This window comes from Branchiostoma floridae, chromosome 6 (assembly GCF_000003815.2).
Source record: "Branchiostoma floridae strain S238N-H82 chromosome 6, Bfl_VNyyK, whole genome shotgun sequence".
In the NCBI taxonomy this organism is placed as follows: domain Eukaryota; kingdom Metazoa; phylum Chordata; class Leptocardii; order Amphioxiformes; family Branchiostomatidae; genus Branchiostoma; species Branchiostoma floridae.
In genome coordinates this window covers 24958801-24976744 of record NC_049984.1, presented here as the reverse complement: position 1 = coordinate 24976744, position 17944 = coordinate 24958801, and the positions used below count along the sequence as shown (strand labels likewise).

At 40.0% G+C, this 17944-nt stretch overlaps 1 protein-coding gene across 2 annotated transcripts; it reads left to right on the top strand.

Annotated features, from left to right (window-relative positions):
* Window positions 1-67: 67 nt before the first annotated feature.
* On the top strand, window positions 68-14046 carry LOC118418593 (craniofacial development protein 1-like). Of its 2 annotated transcripts, none has more exons than XM_035824587.1 (9): window positions 68-166; window positions 1733-1820; window positions 2410-2518; window positions 3390-3639; window positions 4456-4556; window positions 5319-5480; window positions 6199-6274; window positions 7600-7685; window positions 13647-14046. In XM_035824587.1, the coding sequence occupies exons 2-9, from the start codon at window positions 1760-1762 to the stop codon at window positions 13741-13743; spliced, it is 942 nt and encodes a 313-aa protein (XP_035680480.1). In that variant the 5' UTR covers window positions 68-166; window positions 1733-1759; the 3' UTR covers window positions 13744-14046. The 2 variants fall into 2 exon arrangements, with proteins under 2 accessions (XP_035680480.1, XP_035680481.1); XM_035824588.1 differs by having other exon boundaries at window positions 89-166; window positions 1736-1820.
* The last annotated feature ends 3898 nt before the right edge of the window (window positions 14047-17944 follow it).

The window sequence follows — 17944 nt, the reverse complement described above, 5'->3', positions numbered from 1 at the left end:
AATACAAAAATTTTGTGTCTTCTTGATATTTTTAATAAGATATATACAGGCTGTATATAATAAATTGAAGAGACAGCTATAAATGGTCTCTGCCTGTAGTTGACAGCACGTTTTCATTTACCTGTGAAAAAGGTGAGGTAAAAACGTCACAGCAAGATTCTAACAGGTGAGATCTACTAGGTCCTTGTGACTTCTGATCGAGTGATCTTTCTACTAAACTTCTAGGTTTGTGGTGTGAGGTCTGATGACTGTTTTCTTAGATTTGTCGTAATATGACACTGTAGAAGGTGTCAGTTTTGACAAAACGATGCGTCACAATGTTAACTGCTATGTGTTTCTGTGTGCGTTTGTGTGTATGTGTGTGTGTGTGTACATGTGTGTGTGTGTGTGTGTGTGTGTGTGTGTGTGTGTCTATGCATGCACGTGTGTGTGTACATGTGTATGTCACTATGTGTGTGTGTGTGTGTGTTTGTCTATGCATGCACGGCAAGTCTACGAAAGCTTCACCTTCCGCACTGGTATTCCAGTGCTGATTCAATGGTCAAAGACTAATCAGCACTGGTTTTCCAGTGCTGAAGAATGTTCAGCACAGGTTACCACTAGTTACCCAGTGCTGAAATCACAGTCAGCACTGGAACCAAGTGCTGAATTACAAAAGCTTCACCTTCAGCACTGGATTTACCAGTGCTCAGGGACACGTCAGCACTGGAACACCAGTGCTGAGAAATCTTGAGCACTGGAAAACGACTGCTGACGTCTTTTCAGCACTGGACCAATCTTCAAACCAGTGCTGAAGTCTTTCCAGAACAGCAGTGTCCTAGTGATGACAGCGGTACTTGGCGTAGATTCAAATCAATAATAAGTAACTTCATGCCAAGAAACCGAAGTTGTGCCGATGTGTAATTGAAACTGGACTTATGTATAATGTGTACGGGATAGATATCATTTTAAAAAGTACTGAGAGCGGTACTAGGCGTAAATTTTAATAAAGATATGGTTCAAGTTCAGAAGCCTGAATCTGAGTTATTACATTTGTTGTGTAGTTGGAATTGGATATATGTAACGTTAACAACTTTATTGTGTGTGATTGCAAATCATAATTGCAGCCCTTCTGGAAATGATTTGAGTGGCCAGTGCGGACAATCGTCCGAGCACTCAATTTTTAGGGCTGGATGTTCGTCAGCACTCGATTTCCAGTGCTGACGCCGGCGTTTCCAGTGCTGAGAGCCATCAACACTGGAAACCCAGTGCTGACGAACATTCAGCACTGGAAATCCAGTGCTGAAGCCATCTTCAGCACTAGAGTCGAGTGCTGAAAAAGGAGGGTGAAGCTTTCGTAGTTTTGCTCATGCACGTGTGTGTGTGTACATGTGTGTGTGTTTGTCTATGCATGCACGCGTGTGTGTGTACATGTGTATGTGTGTGTGTGTGTTTGTCTATGCATGCACGTGTGTGTGTATACGTGTATGTTTGTGTGTATGTGCGTGTGCGTGTGTTTGTCTATGCATGCACGTGTGTGTGTGTACGTGCATGTTTGTCTGTGTGTATGTGCGTATGTTTGTGTGTGAGCAAGGACTCCTGATTAAAAAAGGATATACTTGTAACCTCTATGAGACTCTCAAAAGTCAAATTATGTTTTTGTTGTTGTCTCTCTAACTGCTCAGAAGACACTGCCCATAGATAACCAGTTCCCACTCACAGTATACGTTAATGTAGTTGGTTTATGTTCCAGAAGAGCAGAGTGAATATCTGACCCACCATGAGTGACTCTGAAGACCAGTTCTCCTCTGACAGTGAGGATGAAGACTATGTGCCATCAGGTATGTGGGAACCATTACTTCTTCATCAGCATTTGCACTTGCTTCATCGTGTTTGTTGATCAGGCTTTTAGCTAGGATATTTTAAAATGGGGTCCAAATTTCTTGGTGAGTCGCGGCATGGCTATTGTATGTGGGTTTGGGGGCATCTATCTTCCACAGTGCACAGTTTTTTAGAATTTCATGTTGAAATGCTACGGCTGTGTGGCGCATTACTCAACCCACTAGTGGCAAATATACCCGATATAATTATTAATATTATTGAAATGGTGCATCCTATGGTATCTTGAGGGGCAAAATTACAAATGACCTAATGGCATCCCTGGTCATTCAGAATTTTATGTTCATGCGGAAACACAAAGTGTACTTTGATTACCGAGCTCTAGACAACCCCCACAAACTGGAAATGACTGTGACGTAGAAGTGAAGAGCGGCCTAAAATGGAACCAGACGTTTCCTACCTGGCCGAAGAAACTCTACTCTACTCTACTTTGTCAGGGAGTTTGTCCTGGAAAGGACTTTGCCACGTCCTAGGTTTCAAAAGAATCCATTCTGGGATTGCTAGATTCCCAAGCTATGTTTGTTTCCACAGGTGGTGAGATCAGTGAAGACTCAGAACCTGAAGGTGAGGAGGAAGATGGAGATTTCAGACCCAAGGGGAAGAAGGCACAGAAGAAAAGCAAATCCAGTCTTCCAGTCAGGTTAGTAGTATATATAGAATACAACACGGTGTATTCCGTATCACCCGAGGTACAAGTCCAACCGCGGGAAGAATTGCCCGAAGGCTGGAGGGTGATCTGACCCACGGGAGGGCTGGGATGGAGGGTGATGCGGAATACACCATGTTGTATTTTATACCCACCTGAGAAAACACATGTTTCGATGCAAAATGCAGCAGAAGTTGAGAAAACGTGTCCTGGAACAAAAGATTGTAACAACAGCAATTCTAACGTCCGAATCCGGTATTCAAATTCTCAACCGTGCCGTATTCGGCCCGTTCGAAATAGTTTGATTTACTCGAAGGAAGCCTGTGTGATATAACTTAGAACCTGTGTGATACAGAAAGTTATCACACAGTCTGGAACACCTGTATCAAACGTTTCGTATGTATGACATAAAGTATGATATACTTTGTAGTCTATTGTCCTGTCATAAATCATACAATTCAATGTGAACAAAGTCATCTTTGTTACGCAACCATCCTTTAAACTTAATTCTTCAGTAACATTTCGGCGGCCATATTCATCATCACAAAATTAAACAAATACTATTGGTGCTTTATAAACTCAACAGAGTCACAATACAATAGGTTAAGCTTAAATTGCACTGTCTTGTTCACATCGCACCGATAGTATTTGTCTCATTTTGAAGATGAAGGCGACAGATGGTCGTGGAAACGTTTCCAGAAAATTTAAAGGAAGTTTGTGTCACTAAGAAGACTTTGTTCAATTGATCTACCAACGTGATGAAACTATTTACAGAATCCGATATACTATTCAATTGCAGACATGAAATGTATATTTCCATCCTTACCTTTACCTACCTTACATTGTAGCCCAATTTTTTTTCCAGACAAAGTAAACGTGGAGTCCATTTTGAAAACAAAGAAGAAGAAGATGATGAGGAAGATAAACCAGGTAATGAAGAAGAAGAAGAAGAAGAACAAGAGGAAAGAGAAGAAGAGTCAGAACAGACTAAGGTCACAGAAGAAGTAGAGAAGAAGAAAGCTGACGACCTGTGGGCCAGTTTCTTGAAGGATGTTGGAGGACCACCTGCCCGGCCCAAGACGTCTTCTGCGGGAGGGTTGGGGAGCCTGTCACAGGTAAGGAAAGTGGGCAGAGAAAGAAACAGGAAGTGAAATAGAAAGTTGCCTAAGAGCAAAATCTCAGTAGTCATGCATCTTTTTTCATCTGTGTCCCAAGGCCTTTGTTTTTGGCATGTGCAGTAATTAATGTGTTATTTGAATACACTGTCAGTAGAGTGGCAGAAAGGGATTGGGAAGATGGTAAGTGATTGGCTGCAAAGGCCAGACTTGTGGGAATGACAGGAAGTCGGCTTCAGAGGTGGTAGAACTCATTGTTATCAGATGTGACAGGTCATGGGTCAATGGAAGAGGCTACTAATTTAATGGAAGGTACTGTTTTTTAGCCTAGGTACCATCCGGGACTCCTTACACTCGCTACCCCTAAAAATACTTTTAATAATATGATAATATCTAATAATATTTTTTTAGGGAAGCAAGTGTAAGGAGCCCCGGTAGAAATAGAATGGTACCCAGGCTAACTGTTTTTGGTATGTCTGTCGAAAATTTTTCATAAAAAAAAAAGAAATTATAGTATTCAGAGAATGAAATTTTCAAAGGCTTGTTACATTTGTATACAGAAGGTTGAATACTAAAATCTAGTACGCAATAGTAACAATAAATTGTTTTTGTATGAAGATTGAAATTACGATTTTCATATTTGATGTGATTAAATTCTAATCCTAGCAATTCGGTCTCTGACATTTAGAAGAACACTGCCATAAAGGTGCAGTAGTAAATATAAGTGTTAGGGGGAGCAGCAGTGCCATTGCAGCAAGTGTGCGGTACAGTGAGTGGTAAATAGCACAATAAGTCATTAACCCCTTACTTTTGCAGAAGACCAGCAGTGTGGCTGCCTCGTCATCTCAGACTCAGACCAAGCCCAAGCCCAAAGTCACAGTAACAAAGGTGTACGACTTTGCTGGGGAGGAAGTCAAGTAAGGCACCACTTTACATGATCGTTTGCTTCATTTCGGCATGATACGTCGTATTTTTCTGTCACGGAAGATCGAAGCTGCCATATTGAAAATCCTGCTCTGTCTGTCACGTCACCCCGGCAGTGGTTGGCCGATTTCACATATTATAGGTTCGTTCAAATTGCATAAAGTTCCTGCGTGTCACATGGTGATTTGTGCGTTTTCGCATAGTGATTCATGCGTATCCAATAAATATTTGTACGAATCTCATCGGGTTCATGCAAATGCTTAGGCACCCCTGCATAAGGTTCATACATTTTCACATAGTGATTCATGTGTATCACTTATTGTAAGATTTGTACGAATTTCATAAGGTTCGTACCAGGGTTGTAGCCAGCACCCGTCCTTCCATCCTTTGACTGAATTTTGTAGCTGGGGACGGAAAAAATTTGCCCATTCCATTGTCTGTGACGGACAAAAATGGATATGTAAAGATATAATAAAACTGTCTCCCTTGTGTAATTTTCCACCAAAACTGAAGCCGTTGAACAGCTTAGTCTACCAGCAAAATTTACACCTCAAAGTGCAGGAAATAGTGTTTCAGAAGGGCTAGATTTCAAAATTTCCATGCCCCCAGATCCCCCTAGGAACGTTGTGCCTATAGGATTCAAAATCAAGGGGACGGAAAAGGATTTCAGCCTGGCTTCAACCCTGGTTCGTACATTTGCTTAGGCACCCGTGTTCTACTTATTGTATGTCCACTTATTGCCTTTGCTTCTCCAGAGTGTCTGAAGAGGTGGACGCAGACTCAGTTGATGCCCAGAGCGCTCCTATCTCCTCAACAGCAGTACCAGCAACAGGCAACAGCAGTACCAGCAATGCGCCTGTACCACAACAGTCCATTAGTACCGCTGTCCCCAGACCAGGGGGTTCCACAGTCACAGGGTAACTTTTATAGCCTGAGTACCATCCTCCGTAGTGACTGCTGCAGGGCTCTAGCCAGCATCCCTTTTTCCGGAAATTGACGGAAATTTGCTGCGTGTGACGGAAAAATTTTAAAACCAATCCGTCAACCTTGACGGACAAAAATCCTTGGTGGAAGCTACAGGCGGCTTGGGGACGCCGTCCACGGTCGTAAAAGCCACACACTGTTTGTTTTGCTATTGTTATTATTGTTGACGAAGTGTGTCGGTGCCCTTTCGCATACAATAATCTCATTAAAACCCATTTTTCAAAGTCTCAGTTCAGTCTCTCTAACTCCTGGAAGTGTTTTCGCAACAATGGGAATTGGCTGAGGAAAAAATTTTCGAGCTGGCTAGAGCCCTGGACTGCTGGCTCAACCCTTTCACTTGCTAACCAAGTGAAAGGATTGAGCCAGTAGTCAATAATGAGGATGGTACTCAGGCTGTAACTTTTAACCTCCTACAAATATTTCCTGGCTCTTCCTGTTTCCATGTTTTGCAGTACTGATGCTGTTCTCTAGGGGGCTCTGTTGAGTAGTGCTTGTGTGTCCACGTATTGCCACCTTCTGGAGTTTTCTATGGCTTTTGGGTCTACCTCCGAAGGAAGCATGTTAATGATATACTAGTAGTGATATTCAATAAATTTATCCTATTCAGTTTCTTTTGTTCACCAAAAGAATTGTGTTTGTTATCATTTTTAGGGTGAAGAGACCGGCGGCCGGAGGGTTGGGGAGCGTGCTCAGTAAGATCGGCAAGAAGCCAAAAATTAGCACATTGGTAGGTCAAGGTTCAAGGTCAATTTGGACATTTATTGCGACTTCCTTTTTATGTGCTCAGCACTCATGAGTTCCGTCTGCCAGCATTGATTGCACATAATCTTGAGTTCATTCATTCATTCATTCATTCAGACCCTTGTAGTGACTAGTAGCACATAGGGCAGTAAGTCTCCTTACTTTTTCTGTAGGGAGACGATGCCATTAGAATTTTCCTCAGTAATACATGCGTTCCAATGGGAGAGTTGAGGAAACAAATATGCAATTATCTCAAGAATAAAAAGTTCAAGCCATACAAACTTACCTTCAAATGATAGCCTACTGTGTCCAGTCTCAGCAAATTCATTTGCAAGAATTTCTATACGGCTAATCTTTTGATACACCCCCTAATTAGAGCCCTTGGATTGGCCCATTGGCTGAAAACAGCATTCTGCCGACGATACCACTATTTCAGGGGGGTGCGGAAACCCCCTCGATGGAGAAAGGTCATTTTTTACAACTAATTCTACAAGTGTAGGGTCTTTCCTACTGCAGCCACTCCCAAAATGCCCAGATTTCACATAAAATCCCATCAAGAAAGGCTTTTCAATGGTTCAAAGCCTTGTTTTTATTTGAGCTCTCTCACTGTGGGCTCTAGTCGCAGGCACTAATGGTTGCGTCACCCCTGTAGCATGGTATATTTTTTACAGGGAGGGGTTGGTAGCCCTTCCCCTTTAACGTACTCAGGACACCTCCTCAAACATGTAACCCCCATTTTACATCCCTTTCAAAAGATGAGTGCAGCCCCAACTGATTGCCCTTCCCAGGCTTTGAACCAGGGTCTCCTAGTTGCCAACTGCTGGTAGCTACTACCAGTTGAGCTACAGGGACATCCTTGCACATAATCTTTAGCAAAGTGAAATGCAGAAATATATTGTGCTACTGTAGATTTGAAGTGTACATATAAGGCCACACCGATTTAATTTCTTGGTTCACGGATTTGCTCGCTCCTATTTTTTGGGAAAAAAAATAAAAATAAAAATTACCACTCAGCAAATTTTCACCATTAATGAAACCATTCACCAACTTTCTGGTGTAGCAAATTGGCCTTTATATTATAAGCTCCTTAAAGTATGGGTACAGGTGCTGTTACTGTTCAAAAATTTGTACTTTTTTCAAGCTGAAAACTTTTTTTCGTTATGTTTTGGATTAGCCGTTACCTTTACCCCAACCATTTTACAATTTTTTTTTTATTTCGCCCTCTCGCTCCATATTTATTATGAAAAAATCCGTGAACCAAGAAATTAAATTTGTGTGGCCTAAGATAGAATGTGACTTTCTTTCCCACAGGTGAAGTCTAAGATAGACTGGGACTCCTACAAGAAGGAGGAGCAGATAGAAGAAGACCTGGCCATTCACAACAGGGGGAAGGAAGGGTAAGGAACACAGAGCACCTTTGCCTTGCTTTAACCTTTCAATAAGGAACGATTATTGCTACTGTAACAGGCGACAGTATAATTCTGGACAAACACTCTAATTCCAGAAAACCTTAATAATTTCATAATAGATTGACCAGATGAATTGATATTTGTAGGTATGATATATCAAAGGATAGTGAATATGTATAGGTTGCAATTAGATGTCTCCATGAAGAAAGGTCTGCAGAATTCTGTCTCAGAGTCCAAGAATTCTGACAGAATTCTGGCTCATGTTCCCAGAATTCTGGTAGAATCCCCAGAATTCTGCAGAATTGGCCTTCATGGAGACATCTAATTGCAACCTATATATTGATCATCCTTGGATATACTATACAAATATTGATTCATATGGGTAATCTATTTTTAAATGAATTGAGGTTTTTTGGAAACAAAGTGTTCATCCGGAATTATACTGTTGCCTGTTCTGTATATTCTCTTATATAGCATTGCATTCTCCAAAAGAATTTTCTCCCTAACAGAAATAAAATCCCTGTGAACTACATACATTTATGGTATTACAGCTTGAAAGGAACTTCACTCACAGAACAAGTTCTATAATTCAAGGACTTTTATATAATCACCTATGCATGTACAGAATCTAAGCCATTAGGATTACATCATATCTCAGACCATATTATGATATTTAGACTACTGCACAGTTCTGATTATTTTTAGCGTCTCCGTGTGTTTTGTCTTGTTCTTTGAAAAGTCCAGACATTTGCTGTATTGTTACATAGTGTCAGATATGTCCTGCATACAAAATATGTACTGTAAATGCACTTGATTTGGCACTGATTTGATTGGAGAAAATGGAGTCTTCACAGCAGTTTGGAGTTCATGCTAGTGCTACAGTCACTGATATACCGGAATGAAAACCCCCTTGAAGTTCATAATAATGTACAATCTGGGCTTGAAATACCACCTGCATATGCAGGTTAGTGCAGGTAAAATTGGAGCTGTGCAGGTACTAGTTTTTCTGGTGTCTACCTGCACCTAACCAGCACTAGTCCATGTAATGGGTTTTATAAATGAATGTCATATGATGTAAGTGTATATGGATTGTAATTACATTCATGGACTGTTGCTACCTATACAGCATTAAAAAAAAATAGCAATGGTTCCTGAACAAATTTAGTATGATCCATACTTCCTAAATTCAGAGTAAAATTTCTCTGGTGCAGGTAATTTTCAATGTTACTTGCTCTAGTTCAGGTACATGTATGCAGAAAAAGGTATTTCAAGCCCTGACAATGTATAGCATGCACACGCTACATTCAGACAGAACAAAAAATTTTGTGCTGGTTTTGAGTTTGCCTTAATGAGGCCACCTTGAAAATTGCAAGCATAAAACTGCAGCAAACTTATGTACACTTACAGTACTGTGCACCATCTGCACCGTCTTGTAATTAGCCTACGAAAGGGTATGTCACCCCGTAAGGGGCGGTATAACCCCCGTCGTGTGTAGACATGTGCGAACATGTCTACATTTGATCACGTCGACCGATGATGATGATGATGATGCACCATCTGTCTGATTAACACAGGACAACCCTATACTAATCCCAGCTCAGATTCAACAGACATATTCTCTAAATGCCAAGTCCAACAAGACAGGAATCATACTAATCATATATGGGTACTGGGCATTTGGGTAAAAACTGTTGTTTCTGATCAAGGCTTACAGTAGCATGCATACATTGTAGTCTGGTGGTTAGTGGGGTTGCTTCTGATACTAGAAGTCATGAGTTCAATTCCGACTGTGTCGCTCACCAACATGTACGCTAAAGGACAGGGCTACAGTCCTTGTGACGGGACCATCGAGGCGTGGTCCACTGTTTGTTCATTATGCTTGTCAAAAAAAGCTTCACAGGTTTCCCTGGTATAATGAACATGTAAAAACCAGAAAAAAATCACTTCACCCAGGTGTAAAACTTAAAGGGGCATTCCACTCCACATGGGAGTGTTATTTTCCGATTGATATCAATTTTAGGAAGTGATAACTGCATACTACTTCACATTATACGATAAAGTACCCAGTTGCTCCACATGCCTCAAAAGCATTCAGTCTTCTACTAAACTCCCCAAGTACCCTCTAATTGAATTAACCCTATGGCTGAATACAATGCAAAACTTTTAGGTAAGGTTACAAAACTAATTTCAGGTTCGCTAAGAAATCTCGTCTTGTTCTTGTATTCTTTGCTATCTTATGAGCAATTTGCCTTCTCTGTGTGCTTAGTGTACCTCATTTATTCCGAAAATATGTACGATAAACACAGTGTCTATGCGTATAGGGAATGCATGGGTAGGGTCTGCATGGGTTTAGTGAGTGTCATTATTGTACACATCACGTAATTCATCCCAAGGTGAATTCCACAAAATTCGGCTGATTGTGTATTCATTGACACATTATCTATTGGAAAACAAGACTCCCTTCTGGAGTGGAATGCCCCTTTAACTTCAGGTGGGAAGGGGTTAAGGGGTTGGTATTAGGGGTTAGAAGGATGGGATGGGCTCTACCTTCCAATACTGTGCCCTAGACACAGTGGATAACAACCCAGTGCCACTATGGCCTCAAAAAGGCTATGGGACTACCTATACCTTTTTTTAATGAAGTAAGATTATGGAAATAAGCTGTTATTCTATCAATATTTACATTCATACCTTACCCTGTCACATTCCTCTGTGTATTAACATACCAACCCGAGCAATGGGAAAACTTGGGATCAACATACTGTAAATGCAGAAATGTTTACGGCGGTTTTCATGTTGACTACTTTACCGAAAATTCAAAATCACTGCAAAAAATCACTGCCCTGTCTTCTCCCCACTTTTACTACAGTATGTGCTATATGTATACTTTGTACAGTATTATGGGGTGTTAGAGGCCCCTGCTATGGTGGAGATGCGTAAATACTTACAATTTACATAGCATACATTGAACACAGACCCAATCTTTGAACAGACAGAAATTGATGCATTAAATCAATTTGATTAATGGATGTCATCCATATAAGCAAATCATAATGGCCTATTAAAGGGACACACCACTGAAATCAAATATATCACTCACAACACAGACTTCTCTTTCATAACCCAAAGATTGCTGTAATAACACAACAGGTCCTTTGTTCGTCCTACCAGCTTTACCCTGTTAGAACAAATGGCATGTGCCCTGATTGTTTAGCTAGACAGATGGTACAACATTGGGTGGCATATGGCAGGGGTTATATCAGCTTATGTTCCACTTGTACCCTGGGGCAGGTATGAGCCTGTTTAGATGGATATCTAAGGCCACACCAATTTAATTTCTTGGTTCACGGATTTTTTCATAAAAAATATGGAGCGACAGGGCGAAATAAAAATAAAAATTGTAAAATGGTCGGGGTAAAGGTAAGGGCTAATCCAAAACATAAAGAATAAAAAGTTTTCAGCTTGAAAAAAGTACAAAAACACTATTACTGTACAGTAACAGCACCTGTTTTTTTTTTTTAAAGTAGTGTCAGTTTTTATGTTTGCTACACCAGAAAGTTGGTGAATGGTTTCATTAATGGTGAAAATTTGCTGAGTGGTAATTTTTATTTTTATTTTTTTTTTCCAAAAAATAGGAGCGAGCGAATCCGTGAACCAAGAAATTAAATTGGTGTGCCCTAAGTAGAGACCAGTTATTCCCATTGAATAAATACCAGGTGATGCGTGAAATTTAGACACAAACTTCCTGTTTGCCAGACAGCAAAACATACTGGATTGCAAAAAATTAAGCTCTTAGGAGGGTCAGCATGGGGGGTCCCGACAACGATTTACGCTAAATTCAGAAGAACCCCCTATGTATTATGCTAAATCAAGGCAGGCAATTACGCTAAATTCGTTCTCCTCACTACGAATTATGAGATAAGATGGCTTTCCCTACGAGTTACGGGAAATAAAAATAGGCTGACTACGCCTTACGGAAGAGAGCATGCAGACCCTCTCTTAGCTTTGTGTTGGTGTAATGGTTAGGGTGTTTGGCACAGAACCCAGAGGTCCTTTGTTCAAATCCTATGACATGCTACTAGTCAAGCATCCTTGGGAATGTCTCTTTACAAAACTTCTCTCACTTTACCCAGGTGTAAAAATGGGGAGGTTGGGGAGTTAAAAGGTAGTAGAAGGAGAGGGTTGGGTTCTGATTTTCAATACTTTGCCCTAGTCACAGTGGATAACAACCCACTGCCCCTACGGTCTCAAAAAGGCTATGGGACTTCTTTTACCTATTTTTGGGATATCTCAAGACATCATGCCCCAAACACGTTGACTATCTCTCTGTATATGTTTGGGACTGCATCTGTAAGCAGCGACACCTAGTGCTGCAGTACAATGTGAACCAGCCAGAATTGATATCGCACTGCAGTCGTCCCTCAGTAAGACATCTGGAGCCGCATAGTTCAAGTTTTTGAAAATTTATTCAGCCTGTCGGCCAAACCGGTTTCATTGTATACAACTTCTTCAGTGGCTAGAGGCTTAATGACACAAGTTCGTGAAGCTGACACTTACTGGTATATATCTTTCCAGTGCATAATGCCCTGGTATCTATCCAGTGCATACTGCCCTAGTACACGGTGCCCTACCTATACAGGCCTTTGCGTTCTGACTTCTTACAGCGTGACTTGCATATTGTTCGGACCAAACTATGGCATATGAAGTTACCAAGAACCTACTTTACAATTATATGAATTTTTTTATTAGCAATGCATGGGTCCCATAACTGCCACAAATATAGCACTTTTGTTGTAACAGTTGTGCTTCCAGGCTTTTCTAATATGCATACATTACATTGCAATAATGTTTATGCCCCCCTCCCCCATAATTTTCATCACACCACAATAAACTTTCTTGAGTACTTTGGCGGTACCCGACACTTAAAAACCACGCCAAACTGTCCACCCTTCAATTAACAACCTGTGAATTATTGCCCCTCGGAACTCCCTTATAATCAAAAGTCCATATCTTATCACATCCAGCGTGACTTTTCCTGAATACCTGCTGCCATTCTCCCGTTAATGAGCTGTAGCAGGTCACTCCATTAACATTTTAATCCATTAGAGCGAGATTTGGTTATCAGGGAGGTGGGGAGGGGGGCGGTCTGGTCAAGACCCCTGTGCACAGCAGTGTACAGTGATAAGGATTCCCCGGAGTGCGCAAATTGACATGTTTGCATACGGAATGACTGGAAACTGTTCATGTGTGCAAACTGATGGAAGTTGGAGCAGAGTTTGAGTATTTATTTATTTATTTATTGGTTTGGCTGCAACAAACACACAGCCAGGGCTGTTTGAGTACTGTAAATTCATTTGCCTTTGTGATGATTTTATTCGGGAATAGGAGGGAAAAAGAGGTATTTTTAGATTCACGCTTGAAACAATTCTGTAATAGAGTAGCGACACAATAGAAATGCATATTCCATTTCATTTTTGGAAACCGTCACTGCAAAAACCGTGAAAGTAAGGTTGGAGAATTTTCAAGATTTACTGTGAAATCTTGGTATTTTTTCAGGTAAGTTGTTCACTGCAGAGTGGAGGGAATGTTGGACAAAATTTGACTTTGTGACATCAAAGTGAAGCTTTTTTTCAGGTTGCAGCTGTCACTGACTACAACAGAGTTGTCAGAAAATATGAAATAATGCTGGTTACTTGAAAGTTAGAAGTCAAACTCAAACACAGGACCCCCATTTTTTGTCCTTTCTGAAACATGAATGTGGCTTCAACAAAGATGGCCGAACAGGGGTCCCCTAGCTACATTTACCAACTTTGATATTTGGAACCAGGAGCTCAAATGTGAGGCTGCTACCTTTTGAGCTACAGGGACATCCATGTATTAATTGTCATTCTGTCTTGTACGAACTGTTGTACACCTTTTTTGAGAGAATTTTCTGTTGTACATTTGCAGGTACCTGGAGAGACAGGCCTTCCTACAGAGAACGGACCTGCGTCAGTTTGAAGTGGAGCGAAACATGAGGATGGCCAATCGAAACGTGCCAAGATAGCACCTGTACGATCCAACAACTGGTTACTAGGGGTGGGTACCGGGATAGCGTACTGGTACAAAACTCTTTTTTATCTTGTTGGACCAGTCTGAAAAAAAAAGTGGACCAGATCTTGAACCGATTAGACAATGAAGTTGAATGAATTGATTATATCGACAGGAGTTCACATGTTTTGGGGCTAACTGGTCCAAGAAAGTGAAGTAGGGGAGAGTACATAGTCATTTCTACCAAGTTTCTACAGTCAAACAGATTCCTAAAGAGCGAAATGGACCATTGTTTTGAGTATCGCCCTTTTACAAAACTTTTCACAGACAATTAGGTCAGGTCCGGACCTGAACCTAATCCTCTGTACCAGAACCATACCTGTACCTGAATTTTCTGTACCGGTACCCACCCCTGTACTGGTCATTTGAAGTTTGGAAAGCATTGGGATTTGGGGAAATCTTACCAAGGAGCTTTTAGGTCTAACTGTACTATAGATTTTGGTATCAACTGGAACATTTCCCCAATGTTAAAGTGTCATTTTTTAAATCAATATGTAAACAAATGAACAAATATTCTACATAAAATTTTTCGAATCTCCATTTTTTTTCCAACTCAGAAGTTACCAGGGTTAACTGTCTGACAGTTCAATTTGTATTCAATTTTCAATCATTTTTTGTCTGTCATATACTTTTGTAATTTTGTAAGTTTTTTTTCTGCTACATAATGTTGCTCTCCTAACAAATGCAGCTGAAAAGTATTATCCCAAACTTTTGTATCACTAACCCTCATTGTACTTGACAATTGTGAATGTTGTCAAATGTCTGTTAACGTATGACAGAAACATATTCATACCAGGGACAGTATGTCAAAGAATTACACTGATACTTTGATAACTAGTGAATGTTTGAGAAAAAAGTTTCCCTTGTAGATATCATAGCATTTTCACTACAACTAAACTCATTTTACATTCCATAGTTTTTTTGTCTGAATAAAATTCAAAGTCTGATACTTTCCTGATTAACAGGACACGAGATACAAGCACAATAATGTCTTTATGTAGAACTAATAGAGTTTTGTTAAATGAAATACTGATGTAATAGGATGAAGTGTAGGTATCTAGACTGCATTGTTCTTGTAAGGAATTGATGAGTAAAGTGAAAATAGCACATTTGGACATGGCTTCATATCACATTGTTTACAAGTGCCATTATGTTCAATACTTATATATGTTAAACTAGATATAGCTGCAAAGATTATGGCATTTACTAATTCTATACAACAACAGGACTACTACTACTATAGGCAGTATCAATAAGTCAATAAACAGATTGACATCAGAATTTTACTTAAGTGTTATATGAAAGGCCTTTATAAAGGTGAGAATGTCTCATCGAGACTGATTGCATTTCTTTTATTCTTTAATGTGTGGTTTTCTTTGTTAAGCTGTTCATATCAAAACAATCTTTGGAATGGAGATGGTCAGTTTCCATTAGTTCTTAATCTGGGATTATTAGGGGTTAGAGCAGATCATGGCCATGATAGACACTAACAATGGATTAATCCTTTGTACTTATCATTCGTAAATAGGTCATAAGTCACTGGATAACAACAACCTAGTCTTTTGTTCAAGCAAGATTTTGGTCCATCTGTCACCTTCCTCAGGGTATGTTTGGGACCGCATCTGTAAGCAGCGCCACCTATGCTGCAGTGCAATGTGAATCAGTCAGAATTGCACTGAGGAAATGACAGACAGTCCTTGAAACCTCGGTTGAATAAAACCTTTGGTTGCTTACACGTTCCATAAATAATTATTGTTTACAACTCAGATGCAATATACATTACTAGTTAGAACTATCTTCATTGTCTTTTATATTCAGTTTCTTTCATAGCTGCCATATACTAGCATGCAGAGGATACTGTATGTACTTTTAACATTTTTTCCAGCTGGATAGAACATGAAATACATGTAGCACTAGCAGTGATGTGGGAATAGTTGCAAATTTTCTTTGCAAATGTTGGCTTAGATCTAGACAATGTACTTTCAACTTTAGGTTAAGAAAAGCCTACGGTACTAAATATACCCCAAAATAAAGTTATGGCTTGTCGTCATTGATAATGTTTATATTATAACTGATTGGCTCATGCCACTCCCTTATATAATAAAATTCAATATGTGACATATTTTTACCAGACGCCATCTTTCAATCTTGAGGTGGCTGGTTTGCTGTTGCAATATTGTTGTAACATAGCCAACATGAATCAAGAGATTTGTTTTATAGCCAATAAACTCGGTTTGAGCAATAACACGAGAATTGTCGCAGCTATATTTTTCACGTAGCAGGTTTTGTGTGTCTGGGGAAATAAAGTTCTAGGGACAATATTGGATCATGTATTATTTTCTCGCTTCTTTTGTTAACACTTGTTCACCTTTGTCCATCGGGTAACCTATATCCGTTGCTTTTAAAAACAGGGTATTTGGGGATATCACGTTGACGGACATTAGTTTCAAGTTGCAATATTTTCAGGATATTGTAGTTTAAAACTATCACCTGCCAACTTGATGTGCCAAAGTATCCTGTTTTTAAAAAGTAACGGATAAAGGTTACCCGACGGATAAAGGTGAACTAGCGTTATTACCTCCATGAAAAAAATGGAGGTATTGTGTTTGGTGTGAGTGTGTTGTGTCTGTTGGTGCTTCTGGATAATTGTGAACAGCATAACTTTAGAACCTCTGTATGGACTGTAAAGATATTTAGTATGTGAATAGGTGTTAGGAAGATGAAGGTCAAGACCGATTTTGGCCCCCCTGGTGTTTGACCTTGGTACTGCAGCAGAACTTGTAGTTTTTGCATCTTTTGTCCTTGACACGTTATTATAAAGTTGGGAGCCGCCCTGGAAAGCTGCTCACAACAAAAGGGCTGTGCTTCTGCCCAAATTTGGGCAAGAAGTGATCCAGGATTTTTCCTGGGTGCCCAATTAGCGAGCCATTAGCTGATGGAATTACGGCCTTGATTCAATCACACAAATTGTGGTGGGAAGACAAACATTGAGAACATGCTGATGTGTGTGTGTGTGTGGGGGGGGTGTGAGGGGGGGGCGTGAGGTAAGCGTCTGGGTCCATTAAAAAGGGAGGAAATGTTGGGTAGGGCATGTCTGGCTTGGGAGTATGCCAACAATAAGAACTGTATTGATACAGTGTTCGTAGTATTTGCTCAGGGGTACACCATTGTAATATGGGATACACTGCATAATCTTTCTAGGAAAGAAGGAAGAAAAAGAAATTCAAAAAAGTGTCTTTTTTACAACTTCTTGGCGTTTTTCTTAGGCTTCCTAATTTGTCATTCTTTTAAAGTTTTTTTTTTTTTTTTTTTTTTCATCCGTACTTTTGGGCTGATGGACAAATAGACACCCTGACAGAAATCTCGATAGAAATGAAGAAAAAAAAGAAATACAGTTGGATCTGCTTGGAGAGCAAAAACTTTTCACCTTCATCTGCTGGGTAACCTATATCCGTTGATTAAAAAAACGGTATTCAGGGACATCGATCAAGTTACGCACGGTTGTTTCAAAATGCAATCGTTTGAAAATATTGCAATATGAAACCACCGTTCGTCAACTTGGTATCCTTAAATGACCCTGTTTTAAAACAACGGATATAGGTTACCCCACGGATATAGAGATGAACTAGCGCTTACGTCAATCATTCTAGGTCAGCTGACTATACTGTTTTCCAAAGAATCTAGTGCCGGATGAGTAAAAAAGGAAACCATTTTCACCAACCAACACACAGAACAATACCTTGTTATTGTACAGTTTTCATAGGTGGTGTCCTGTTACAACACTTACAAGAAAAGAACTTCTCTTTGCAGACAAAGTGTTCTGTTTCTACTCCCAAATGATTTTCTTTCTCACTGTGACTGATTCAATAGAAACCAAAAACAACGTAAACATCCTTTGGTGTTTTTACACGAAAACGGAGAACAATGGAGAGTGATTACGTTTAGGAAACCACACAATTTTATGGACACGTCAGGTAGTTTTTATGAACACATGTAGTTTATAGCTATAGGAAGAAGCGGGGGCGAGTTTTTGGCGAAAGTAGTGTGTACGTAGTAACTAACACATCAAAAACGCGTTTGCTCAAGAATCCTTTAATACTCCCCTCACATGTAGCGAAAATCGATCGGACGACGAGTCTGCGAGCTCTAAATTACGA

What these genes read in the sequence shown, in the direction of transcription:
- LOC118418593 (XM_035824587.1), top strand. Translation starts at nt 1,760, where the DNA reads ATGAGTGACTCTGAAGACCAGTTCTCCTCTGACAGTGAGGATGAAGAC. An exon ending in TGAAGACTATGTGCCATCAG is followed by an intron (nt 1,821 to 2,409) that starts GTATGTGGGAAC and finishes TTGTTTCCACAG; the next exon opens with GTGGTGAGATCAGTGAAGAC. An exon ending in AAATCCAGTCTTCCAGTCAG is followed by an intron (nt 2,519 to 3,389) that starts GTTAGTAGTATA and finishes TTTTTTTTCCAG; the next exon opens with ACAAAGTAAACGTGGAGTCC.